The sequence below is a fragment of the Curcuma longa genome, chromosome 17 (assembly GCF_044706935.1).
Source record: "Curcuma longa cultivar G26 ecotype Majalengka, Jawa Barat chromosome 17, ITB_CL_G26_1.1, whole genome shotgun sequence".
Taxonomy (NCBI): Eukaryota; Viridiplantae; Streptophyta; class Magnoliopsida; order Zingiberales; family Zingiberaceae; genus Curcuma; species Curcuma longa.
In genome coordinates, this window is record NC_133877.1 from 6299567 (window position 1) to 6311151 (window position 11585).

The 11585-nt window shown below is 38.3% G+C and overlaps 2 protein-coding genes and 1 pseudogene across 2 annotated transcripts; all 3 read right to left on the reverse strand.

The window, feature by feature from the left end:
* Window positions 1–2455: 2455 nt before the first annotated feature.
* LOC141848518 (rho guanine nucleotide exchange factor 8-like) lies at window positions 2456–5223 on the reverse strand. The gene is made up of 7 exons (XM_074736554.1): window positions 5088–5223; window positions 4798–4914; window positions 4263–4411; window positions 4104–4178; window positions 3739–4011; window positions 2980–3300; window positions 2456–2881 (listed from the first exon to the last, which is right to left on the reverse strand). Exons 1-7 carry the CDS (start codon window positions 5221–5223, stop codon window positions 2456–2458), a joined length of 1497 nt encoding a protein of 498 aa, XP_074592655.1.
* A 613-nt stretch (window positions 5224–5836) lies between these two features.
* LOC141848313 (uncharacterized) lies at window positions 5837–8046 on the reverse strand (annotated as a pseudogene).
* A 96-nt stretch (window positions 8047–8142) lies between these two features.
* On the reverse strand, window positions 8143–8877 carry LOC141848519 (uncharacterized). The gene is made up of 2 exons (XM_074736555.1): window positions 8701–8877; window positions 8143–8611 (listed from the first exon to the last, which is right to left on the reverse strand). The coding sequence occupies exons 1-2, from the start codon at window positions 8836–8838 to the stop codon at window positions 8465–8467; spliced, it is 285 nt and encodes a 94-aa protein (XP_074592656.1). The 5' UTR covers window positions 8839–8877; the 3' UTR covers window positions 8143–8464.
* Between the last annotated feature and the right edge of the window lie 2708 nt (window positions 8878–11585).

The window sequence follows — 11585 nt, forward strand, 5'->3', positions numbered from 1 at the left end:
AATTCACTTGGGGCAAGATTGCACCAACAGTTTGCACCCCTAATATAGTCTAGATTTCTTCCTTAGAAATCATGAACCTATAGATCTAGGTTAAGCATCTCACAAATCACACTAAATAACTTAATTTTATATTGTGAAATCTAAAATGGTGTGAGATGCATAGGGTTCTAGACTAAGTTCCAAATGCTTAAGTTTGTGCATCGAACCAAAACTTGAGCTATAAATACAAACTATGGATCAAGTTAAGTGTTTCTGCTTAGCATAAGCTAACTGGAATGATATACTAAAACTTGACTAATTGGGTCAAGCTACTATCCCTTGGTAGTTAGCTAAAATCTAAATTGGACACGTGCCCAAAGAGAATTTTTTTTTGTCTAAATATTTTTTATAATATGCTTGGACTCACACCTATATATAATTTTTTACTTATTTTTTATTATATCAAAGGAGAGAGATACATAATTTCAATTTTAAAATTAAATTATTTTCTTAAAAACTAAGTATCAAAATTATTTTTTTGAAAACTAAGTATCAAAATTATTTTCAAAAGTTAAAAAGGACTTGAATAGTTTTGCATTAATTTGATCAAAACTAAACCATATCAAATTTAGGGGAAAAGAAAAATAAAATATCAAAAATTGATTTTACCCGAGAACAATTCAGGGGGAGTCCTAGAAATAGGGAGAGTTAGAAAATTATTATTATATGCTGCATTAACATATTTCATTACTTGCATGAATCAATTGTGTTCTTTCAATGTCAAAATATTTCTATCTTAACTTGAAACTTGGGTGTCATAATTAAAAAGGGGAAGATTGTTGGTGCAGGGAGCACCAGATGAACAAATTTTAATTTTAATAATGGCAAGAGGTTCAAGTTAAGTATATGGTATTTACTAATGAGTTAATCTAAGTGTGCAGGTAGTATAACAAAGTCCTAGTTGAGGCTAGGCACAAGAAGTCCCAGTGGAGACTAGGTAGTAGAAGTCCTGGCTAGGAGGTTAGGCAAACTTAACTTAGAGGGTTAAGTGGGAAGTCCTGGTCTGGAGGACTAGGCAGGAAGACTTGGTGAATCAAGTGGACTAGGTGGACCAGATGTCTAGTAGTACTAGAAGTCTAAGCAAGTTAGGTGGACTAGATGTTTAGTAGGAAATCCTAGGGGTCGAGAATCGAGGCTAAGCAGAAGTTCAATAAGTCTGGAAGACTTGGTTGGCAAACAGGTAAATTCTCTCCAGTAGAGTGGGTGAGGGCACGTTCCCAGTAAGGGGAACAGTAGACGTCGGTCTGACCCAGGGTTTCATTGGAAATCCAAAGTCAAGACCAAAATAGTTGATAAACTGTTTAACTTTCCTATTATATTTTGCTTTTGTGCTAACTTATAATGCAGGAAAGAAGGGATTAGAACTTTGTGTTCCGAGCGCCCTTATCTGTATCCAGGCGACCGGACTCCAAGCACCCGGATTGGTTTTCAGGTAGCTGAACGTCAGCGAAACGAGGCCAGTAAAGCAGTGAGGTGGCAGAATCCCAGTGGTCGGGACACCTCAACTTTCAGGCGTCCGGAATGGTTCCAAGCGCCTCGGATCTGGATAAGGCGTTGCGAAGTCAAAGTTCATCCAGAACCTCCACGTCAGCATAGAGGCGCCCGAAAAGGGATACAGGCGCTTAGAAGTGCCAAATCAGCAACGCCGATGGTGGATCAACGGACAACATGAAGGCACTTGAAAAGACTTCCAAAAGTCCTGAAAGTCTAATAAAAGAGCCTCGAGGGAGACCCCTTGGAGCATCATTCAATACTCAAGTGACGACTGTCTGCACGCGAAGCATCAATCAGGAACGCCATCGTAACGCCGAAGAGCTGCACCAGAAGTCGACATCTTCACTCTTTCGGTAATCTAATTTGTGCTTAATTTTCATTAGGACAGTATCGTTATTACTGATCCTACATTTTGTAATCGCTAACTCTCTTTCGTAAAAGGAGAGTTATATAGTTGATTGTCCGTCGGAAATGATCATTTGATCGTGGACCTTAGAATGACAGTCTGTGGCTGTGAACCAAGTAAATATCAGTGTGCTCGTTCTTTGTGTCTTTTATTATTCCACTGCATTCTATACTTCTCTGATCGCAAAGATTTACTAGCATTTTATGAAATTCAAAAATACTATGAAAGCGCTATTCACCTCCCCCTCTAGTGCTCTAAACGATTCTACAATACAGAAAGTATGTTCATTCGCCAAATTTTTCTTTGTTAAACATTAAATTTGTCTTTGGCCAGTGATTAGACACCACAAATCTGCATCCAATACTACAACTTTTATCAGTTACTAGAAATCCCTCTTCAAGGTTTATGCAGTTGGCACAAACAATGAGAGTTGTTCTACACCATCTACGAAAAAAAGGGGTTTCTGATTTGCCTCCCTCTCTATCTGTCTGTTTCCTCCCTAACCTCCTACAAATCTTAATGCCAAGACGTAGGGCTTCTCAAAGCTTTTAAATTCTCAAGCTTCTCTAAGTACGAGAGCTTCTTGTTAGTCACAATATTAGGAGGCTTCTTCATCTTCACATCATTCTTATGGGCAGTTTCTTCTGTGCTCATCAGGTTGTTATATTCCATCTCAGAGTCTGGATTAAAATTCCAACCCATGAAGTCTGATAGAGTCATTGAGTTTGGTGTTTCATTCAACTTCTCCATCTCTTCTTTTGGGTCCAGTTTCTTCACTGGTCCAACCTCTGAGTCAGTCAGTGATCTTCTTCTGGTAGAGTTATTGGATGGGTCTTGAATTAGAGAGTCAGCATAAAGGACATCATCAATTTGAGACATCACAGTGAAGGCCAAGCTTTCCAAGACCCTCGAGTAGCTCTCTAGAATAGACTGTCCCACATCCTGCAGAAATTTCAGGGATTTTTTTTGTTTTTTACTTTGGTTATGTTGATTTTGTTGTTTGTTTAAAAAGTTACATATGGCATGAGTCTGTTACTTACACTGCTGTGTTGGATCTTGCAGGTATCAAGAGATGATTGAGGAATTCCAGGGAATCTCTGCTTGATAAGGTGTAAGATTGTCTCAGCTCTCTCCTCAAACTGCTCCCTCTTCTCCATGCTCACTGCTGAGCCCCAGGATGACTTGCTATCCTTATTGTGCATCTTTCTCATCCAAATGATGACTGATGCCTCGATTCGATTTTTCAGATCGAGGATCTTATGTTCTGTCGACAAGTCCACAGATTCAAGGAATTGTTCAGGATCGAAGGCATGATCGGTTATGCTCTTGTAAATTGCATCCCCAAGGATTGCCCTCCCATTCTGTTATGCATTGGAAACATTCAACTTAGACACCATACAAAAGAAAGAAATGCTAATGTAGTAGTAGGAACACAAAGATAGAACTTTCCCCAAAAAAATTCAGGACCTCTAAGTCGAAAGGAAGAGAAAATTGGCAGATATTACCAAATTGGCATTCTATATATAAGTCATTAATCAGAAGTAGGCGTGTGTTGGGTATTAACATAGTTAATTTATTCTAAATGGTTAATCAAAGTGACTCTGAATGATGTTCAGCATGCAAAGCTGAAAATTTTAGGGACATAAATGGGCAAAAGTGCTCCATAAAGACGAAGACGAGAGTTTATTGCAAGAAAGAGTTATCATATGAAAAGTGTATTGCATCTGGTACTGAACAAGAAACCACATACTTTCTGAAACTATAGTGAAAATTGTTGGAGAATCATTTTCAGTAATTACCTTTGGCAGGGACTCAATGTAGGCCTCAGGGACCTCCATTTCCGTTAGAACTTGAGCATTTATAGCCATAGCTGCCTTTAGAACTTGGTTAACAGATTCTTTCTGATATTGCAGCCATTTCCTTGACACTTCAGAAAGTCCATTTGGAGGGACTTTCACAACAGGAAGCCACCATTTGTCCTCATTTCTCTGTGTGCTTCCCTTCTCAGACTCATCAGAATCTTTTGAGACATACCAAAACTCATTCTGGTCCTTGAAGTTATCAAGATAGCTCTAGAATTCATATAGGATGAAATTCAAACTGTAAATCATTGTGGAAACTTTTTGGTTCAGATTGTTTCTGAAAGCATGATTGTACAACTTACTAGGAGCATAGCGTCAAGCTTTCGCAGTGCAGGGATATTCACTTGAAGATCTCGTCTCTGTTGAGTTATCATAATCTGCAGACATTTTTAACATTTTAGAGGGAAAAAAAATGTAGAAGAAGAATACAGCCAGAAGGAGAGAGTTGTTAATTATATAACCTCCATGTTGGATCCATCTGTTGATCGAGAAGAAACCAATTCTACAATATGATCAGTGACAGATAAAAGCCAGCCAATTTCTTTTCTCCACCTTGATTTTGTTTCAGCAGGCATGGGTTCGAGACGTCGTTGCTCACTGAACACAGAAGCTGCATCAATCAAACATCATGAAGTTAGAGGATTTAGCTTCTTCTGTCCGTTAGGGAAGAAATGACTCAATTGATGTTCAGCATTCAATAGACTCAACCAGTTCTGAAATGGTTTTCAATCACCATTTAAGCCCGAAGACTCAAAATCACAGCAGATATATAATTAAAAGAAGTACTTAGAAGCTAGATCATTCTTCTACATGATAACATAGACAAAATTGTATCTTAGAATGATAGTAAGTTGAAGATTAGCAACAAGCTAGTTTGGCTGCAAAGTTCTTTCTCAAACACAGGCATACTAGTAATCGAGAACCTGCAAGATTACTCTTTTACGCATTTTTTTTGGGTTCAAATAAGGTAGATAAATTAAGGGAGATGGAATATACCAGCAAGATTGGTGATGGCATTGGATAGAGCAAGGGCAGATGAAACTCCTTTACCCCCACCTGACATGTCTTCCCCCAAAAGCAGCTTCGCAAACCTCTCCTTCATTGCATCCACATCTGCACCGCAATCGCATCAAATAGAAACCAACACTCGTTAGATTCATAAATAATCCGAAGCGCCTTGCCACAGGCATCATCTAATCTAAACATCTATCTCGATCACACGAGCTTCACGGCGTCATATATCACGGAATAACTATTACATAATTTCTCGGCATTATGTCGATCACCTGAAGGTGGTCCATCTCGGCAGCCGTTTCCCCTGCTCAGACGGGACTTTGGGGCCCCAGCAGTTGGTGAATTAGTCATCACCTCGCCTCGCTCCTGCTTGCGAAGGCTGTGTCCGCGCTTGAGAAACTGAACCATCACCTGTCTCCTTTTCTCAGAACTCAGAATTGAGCATGCAGATGAGTTGAAATTTTCTTCCACAGAAAACACGATCGGCAAGTACGGAGCTTATTCTATAAATGGAGGGCAAAGCGGCGGATATGAGAAGAACGAAAGGTCGTGAAGAAAGGAGGACGTATAAAAAGGAGGAAAAATTTCCCGTAGAGGAGAAAGGAGGGCGAGGAAGTTGGCGGCTAACCGTTATAGTTAGTTTCGTTTGGCTGAGGTTTGTAGCACTAAAGGAGAAGAAGCTTATTTTTGCTTTATTAAGGGAATGACACATGTTGATTGGAGAAATGCAAGGATTGTAATATGAAAATAGTAAAGAGGAAGGGAAGGTGCTCCTTTGTTTCCTTACGGTCTGTTTGGGAGGAGGCGAGGGAAAGGGAGGGAAAGGTAAGGAAGGGGAAAAAAAAAATTACCTGTGTTTGGGATGGGGTGAGATAAGGAGGGGAAGGGGAAAGAAGGGGAAAGCTTCCCCTTCCATACTCATGAATAGGCACAATTTCTTACATTCCAAATTGGGGTGTAAGGAAGGGGAAGAAAAATATTAAAAGTATCTTCCAATTTTACCCATCTCTTGCCATCGTTTCTATACCGAGGCGGCGGAGAGGAGGAGGAGGAGGAAGGCAGTGCTGGTGGCGAGGCTAAGGACGTCGGCGACGTTGAAGACTAGGAACATGAAGGTGAAGACGCTGGCGTTGGTGGAGAGGAGGAGAAAAGAGTTGAAGAGGTGGGTGGGGAGGATCGAACGGTAGAGGCAGAAGGCAGTGGATAGCGGCGGCGACCCCCTTTGAATCCTCCTGCCACCGCCACACACGGCGAGGACAACGCAAGCTTTAGCGACGAGGAGGAAAGTGAGGACGATCGGCAGCGTGGCCACGAAGGAGAACACGGTCTGCACCAGCTTCACCTTTAGCAGGAAACCTCGCGGCCTGGAACAGCACCGACAGGCGAAAAGAGATCGTTTTGACGATCGGCCCCGAGAACGGAACCAGCGCCTGCGACAACAGAATGGAAGCCGACGCGGGCAAGACGAGCAGAGCAGCAATGGAGGTGAACGACTGCCGACTGGTAACCGTCCAAGAAGGCATTGATGGAGCTCCTTCCTGAGGAGGAATCAGCAGTGGAAGTGGCGGGGTTTGTTCTCCTCAAACAGGGAGGCAGGCCCCTGGACCAGCGGAGCCGGCTGCTCCAATCTGTGGGTCGAACTGTTCGACGGAGCTATCTGCAGCAGCTAAGAAGGTTATTTTTGACCAACTATGTATTTAACTTCTATTCTCTTTCTTTCCCTTCCAAATAAACTTTCACCTCTTCCCAAACAAGGTCACTTCTCTTCCCCTCCCTTTCCCTCCCTTCCCTTCCCTTCCCCTCCCGTTAAGGAACAAGAGGTGGGAAGATTAGTGTATATTAAGGCTCATGTGTTTCTTTATTAAAGATTATTAATATTGTGATTTTAATCATGTAATAAAATCATTCAGTTTATAGTTATTTCATATGCCTAAATTCTTTCTCTCCAAATTATTAAGGCAATTCTCGCAACTAAGATGATTTAATTTCCAATTCCATTATATAAGGACCCATCTATTGTCACGATAATTTAGTTCAATCATCATCAATCAATTCAGCTGATAGGACATTTTGGAATGACGTATGTAATCAAAAACAACTATTCGTATATTTAAAATGAATATAAAGTTGTTCCGGAGCGGTAATGCAAGATTATACTCTTTGATTAAGTATTTAAAATGAATATAAAATTGTCCCGGAGCGGTAATGCAAGATTATACTCTTTGATTAAAAAAAGTATGAGACACGTGTAAGTTTGATTGAGTATTCCAATTAAGCTCCTTTGTATGATTGAGTCAGTGAATAAATTTGTTGTAAGTAGGCAAAGATTGAATTTTGATGAAATCAAAGTAATATTTAATTATAGAATACTTGAATTGGTAAAAACGGATTGAATTATAATTAAGTACTTGAATAGGAAAAAATAATCATTTTATGGATCATAGATAGTTGAGTGCCAGTGCATAACTCATTTTAGCGAGGAATGGATTGTGAAGATATGACCACCGATTTCTAATAACACGACCCGGACCGATCCGGTAAAAAATTGATTGCCGTGGAACTAGATCGGTGGTTCGAATAATCTCACAAAACCTTTTAATTTCTTCCTGCTCTTCAAAAGAGACTAGACTTGGCATCGGCACAACTGCCCATGCCGAATAGCTCGCGCAGTCACCAAACATCAAGTCGAGTGTAAAATACGAATAAAAGTTAGAATTTGTTGATAAGGTGCGGGCACGAGGTGGGTGGCTTTTCAAAAGAGGGAAGGGGAAGGGGAAGGGGAAGGGGTAGGGGAACGAGTATCGTTGAGGTGTTACGGTGATCGCAGAAATGGGGCGGCCGGAGTGGTGGGTGGGCTGTGGTTGGGCGGCTATAGCAGCGGTGGAGGCACCGGATTGGTGTAGGGTGGCGGCCGGGAGTAGAAGCGGCGGTGGCGGTGACGCAAACGGGGGACAATGGAGGCGCGCGGTGTGGACAGCGGCGGCGGTGGCTCAGGATAGGAAGGGAAAGGCCGGTGGAGGGCGGCGCCAGCTTTGGAAAATGGCGGTGGGGCGACGTGGAGGCCTTGGGTTGGGCCGGGAAGGTGGCGCGTGCCTTATCCGTCCGTTCGCCGAAGAAACGACGCTCCTCCAGGGCGGTTGTTCGCTGGGGCGAGGCGACTTCCGCTGCCGCCTCGCGAGGAAAAAAGACTTTAGAAAAAAAATTCAAATTAGCTGCTAATGTTACAGACATACCATCATTAAAGCGACTTCTTCGACATTTTGGAGGATCAAATTCAATATCTCAAACATTCAAAGCTATCTACAAAAGTAGGTAGTAAAATTGGGAAGCAACATAAAAATCCCAATTTTTATATGCAATGGCAGATCTGGTCCTTGGAAACCTGGAGGCAAATGTGATGAACAAGCTAGCTAGCTTCCTTCTATCCCCAGTTGGTGTTTGCACAAGCATGCTTTTCAAAATCATGGGAAGAAGTTTGTTGGATCTGAAAGAGAAGAGTGAAATGTTGCCTAATACTTGTACAGTAACAGCATCTACATTTCGATAGACAAGACTCGAGGACGGAGGCCACAGCTTTATTACTTTTGAACTTCCAACCCTAACAAACCAGCAGCAGCAGTAGCAGCAGTGTTGCTGGGCTGGGTTGGGGCTACGCAGCAGCAGCTCCTTTGAAGATGAGAAAGTTGAGGGTCTCCAGGCAGAAGTAGATGAAGGTGCCCCTTGTGTGGGTGAAGAAACAACCAAATTTGGAACCCACCACGCACTGCCATCCAGGTCCATAACTTAGATCAAACTTCTGGCAGATCAACCATAACCAATTCAGAAGAGGAGGAAAAGGAAAAGGGTCAACAACCGATCTAAGTTCCCCAGAGAAAGAGAGAGAACCTTCTTGATGTGAGCAGCTATGCTCTTGCAGTCAAGAACGTCAAAGAGATCCAGAGCTTCAGAGGCACTAGACATGGCTTGCAGCTGCATCTTCAGTGGCATGTCCGTGTCCTGGATCATTGCCTTCCCTTCCAACATTCTGCCCTTTTTTTTTTTTCCTCCCAGTCTTTCTGAAACTCAGTGATCCGGAGAAGGCTTAAAAGAGGCTCACGGAGGTAGGGGTGATCCGTCCTGGTCGACTCGATCTGAAAAAAATAAAATAAAAAAAATAAGATTAGGATTTTTCATATTCAAATCGCATTCGAATTAAAAATTTTGAATTGGATTAAAGTTAAATCGGATTTGAGTTATCCGAATTGATTCAGATTTAAAATTTAAAAATTTATTTAAGAGATTAAATTTTATTTAAAAATTAAAATAATTAAAAAAATTGATTTATTTATATTTTTAAATTATCAGGTTATATAAGTTTGGATTTATGATTTTAAATTGAATTTACGTTTGAATTAAAATTTTATTTTAATTTAATCCAAATTTATTTAGACTCTTTTTTCTCCTTATAGGATCCCAACACACATGCACCCGCCCAATTCAATTCCAGATAAAACTGAGGCATTCTTTCCCAAAAATTAAATTCTCGAACTCTGAGGTTCCACGAGCATCCTCACCACGCGGCAGTTACACTGAAGATAAGACGCCGTTTAGTGCTTCTCTCCCTCCAAGATAATATTGTTAATTTCTACAATTAGGAGTTAGCATTTTATTACAATCAAATCATCTAACCGAATTAATCAAAATCAAATTAATTAATCTTTTTAACAAATTAAATCAATAAAAATTTACTACTAAAATCAAATAAATCAAATAGATATAAAATCAGATTTAATTATTCACAATCAATTTTTCTCTTTCATTGCCGGCCAGCCAACTACTCTATATCTATCAAATACTTAATTTGTAGATTGACTGTTAAATTTACTAATCGATTTGTTTCAGACTTAGACTAATAGATTCGGAGTTGAGAATCATTTAACCCAATAAATTCGGAGTTTTAAAAAGAAATTTTTATCACATACTTAGATTAGGAGTCAATTCATCCTGACGTATTAATGGATTGATATATTAAATTGATCATTTATTTTAATCGAACCTTATATTTTAAAATTAAGATGAGATCAAATTGAATAAATCGAATAATTATGATTTTTTTTAAAAAAATAAAATAAAAAATGTAAATCAATCAAATTAAAATTTTAAATTAATTCGACTTAATCATTTATTTCAGATTTTGGAGAAATATAATGAAAATTTGGAGAAAGCGAGGATCCTGGTGAACCGCAATAATGATGGCATTAATTATTTGAGAAAAGAATTATTGGATCATGTCCTTTCGCGGATAGACCAGGACCAGACATCATGTTAACAGCTGAGATTACTTTGGAGCACTTCGCTAAGAATGTAATTAATGAGAAATGACAGTAGCTTAATTCCTTTAGACTGGCGAACAAGATCATATATATGACTGCAAACCTAATCTTAACTGATCACCAACTAAAGCAACCATATCCATGATTACTGTTCATCTTCAAAATCGTTCAACTCAGATTTGCAAACCATCGAAATATAAATAAAAACTAACATAAACTAGAGAGTATCCCACAAATAAGTTAATTATGCCCCAAATAATTAGGGTAGTGCCACAAACCACAACCTTATAGGGGTTTTTTTTTCATTTAGCTTAAAGGGCATAGGACAATCACAAAGGTTAATCTAAAGCAATTAAGGACAAAAAATTGCCATCAGAATTCATCACTTGTCAATTTCAACATAACTCTTAATCCATATAAATTCATCTTAAAGAATAATGTTCTTTTAATGACATATAAATGCTCTTGTAATATATTTTTAGTGACATTAATATTTTAGTGACATCATAAAAAAAAATCCTATAAAGTAATATCATCTTAGATCCTCTCACATATTGTAATGTCTTTATAAAATATTAATGTTGACTTTAGAAATATCTCAATTTAAGAATATAATAATAAAATAGTAGAAAGAATGATATTTATATATACTTTATTATTATCATAATAAAAATAAATTTAAATGTCATCTAAATAATTCACTGATATTAATAATTATAAATGTTATATTTTTTTATTTGGTAATAAAAATTATCGATAATTCTAATTTATTAGATCATTTTAAAACACCCTTTGACACTAATAAATATCATTTATACTAATTTATAACGATATTAAAAATTATTATTATTATTATTTATTTAAAATATGTAATATGAATTCAAAATTTATACACCATCATAATTCATCCATCACTTAAAATCAAAACAAAAATTTCAAAAAATATAAATTAAATTGCTAATACATAATTTTTATTTATCTAGTAATCATTTGAAACAATTTACCAATTGAATGATATATCTTTTATATTCAAAACTAGCTACACACTAATAAAATAAACTCAAAATATTAAGTTTTAAAAATAACAAAGTCTCAAAAATAAAAAAGTTAACTAACTTACAGTTATAGCTGTTAAGTTGGGTTAGGTCCGCCGGATTGACCCACCCTGCCAAGTAATTTAGATGGATTGGGTTGACATTTTATCAACCTATTTTAAGATGAGTTCAGATGGGTTAGCCCGCCTAGGCCCGTGACCCGCGTGGGTTGGTCCGCGGCGGGCTTGGGTTGGCACGTAGGTTGAGAAAGTTTATTTATTTATTTTAAATTTTAAAATTAAAGTAGAAAACTCAATGAATTAATAGGTTCGATCCATTTAAATTACAATTCAAGTTTAAAAATTATAATTCAAATTTAAAAATTTCAACTTAGTCAATTTAAATTATAATTCTAACTTAAAAT

Bases quoted from the DNA above. Each gene is read 5' to 3' on its own strand.
- LOC141848518 (XM_074736554.1), bottom strand. From the start codon at position 5,223: ATGGTTCAGTTTCTCAAGCGCGGACACAGCCTTCGCAAGCAGGAGCGA. The intron at 4,179-4,262 runs GTTATATAATTA...AAATGTCTGCAG, and splicing joins CAGATGGATCCAACATGGAG to ATTATGATAACTCAACAGAG. The intron at 3,301-3,738 runs GTAATTACTGAA...AATGCATAACAG, and splicing joins ACATTGAGTCCCTGCCAAAG to AATGGGAGGGCAATCCTTGG.
- LOC141848519 (XM_074736555.1), bottom strand. From the start codon at position 8,838: ATGTTGGAAGGGAAGGCAATGATCCAGGACACGGACATGCCACTGAAG. The intron at 8,612-8,700 runs GTTCTCTCTCTT...TTGATCTGCCAG, and splicing joins TAGCTGCTCACATCAAGAAG to AAGTTTGATCTAAGTTATGG.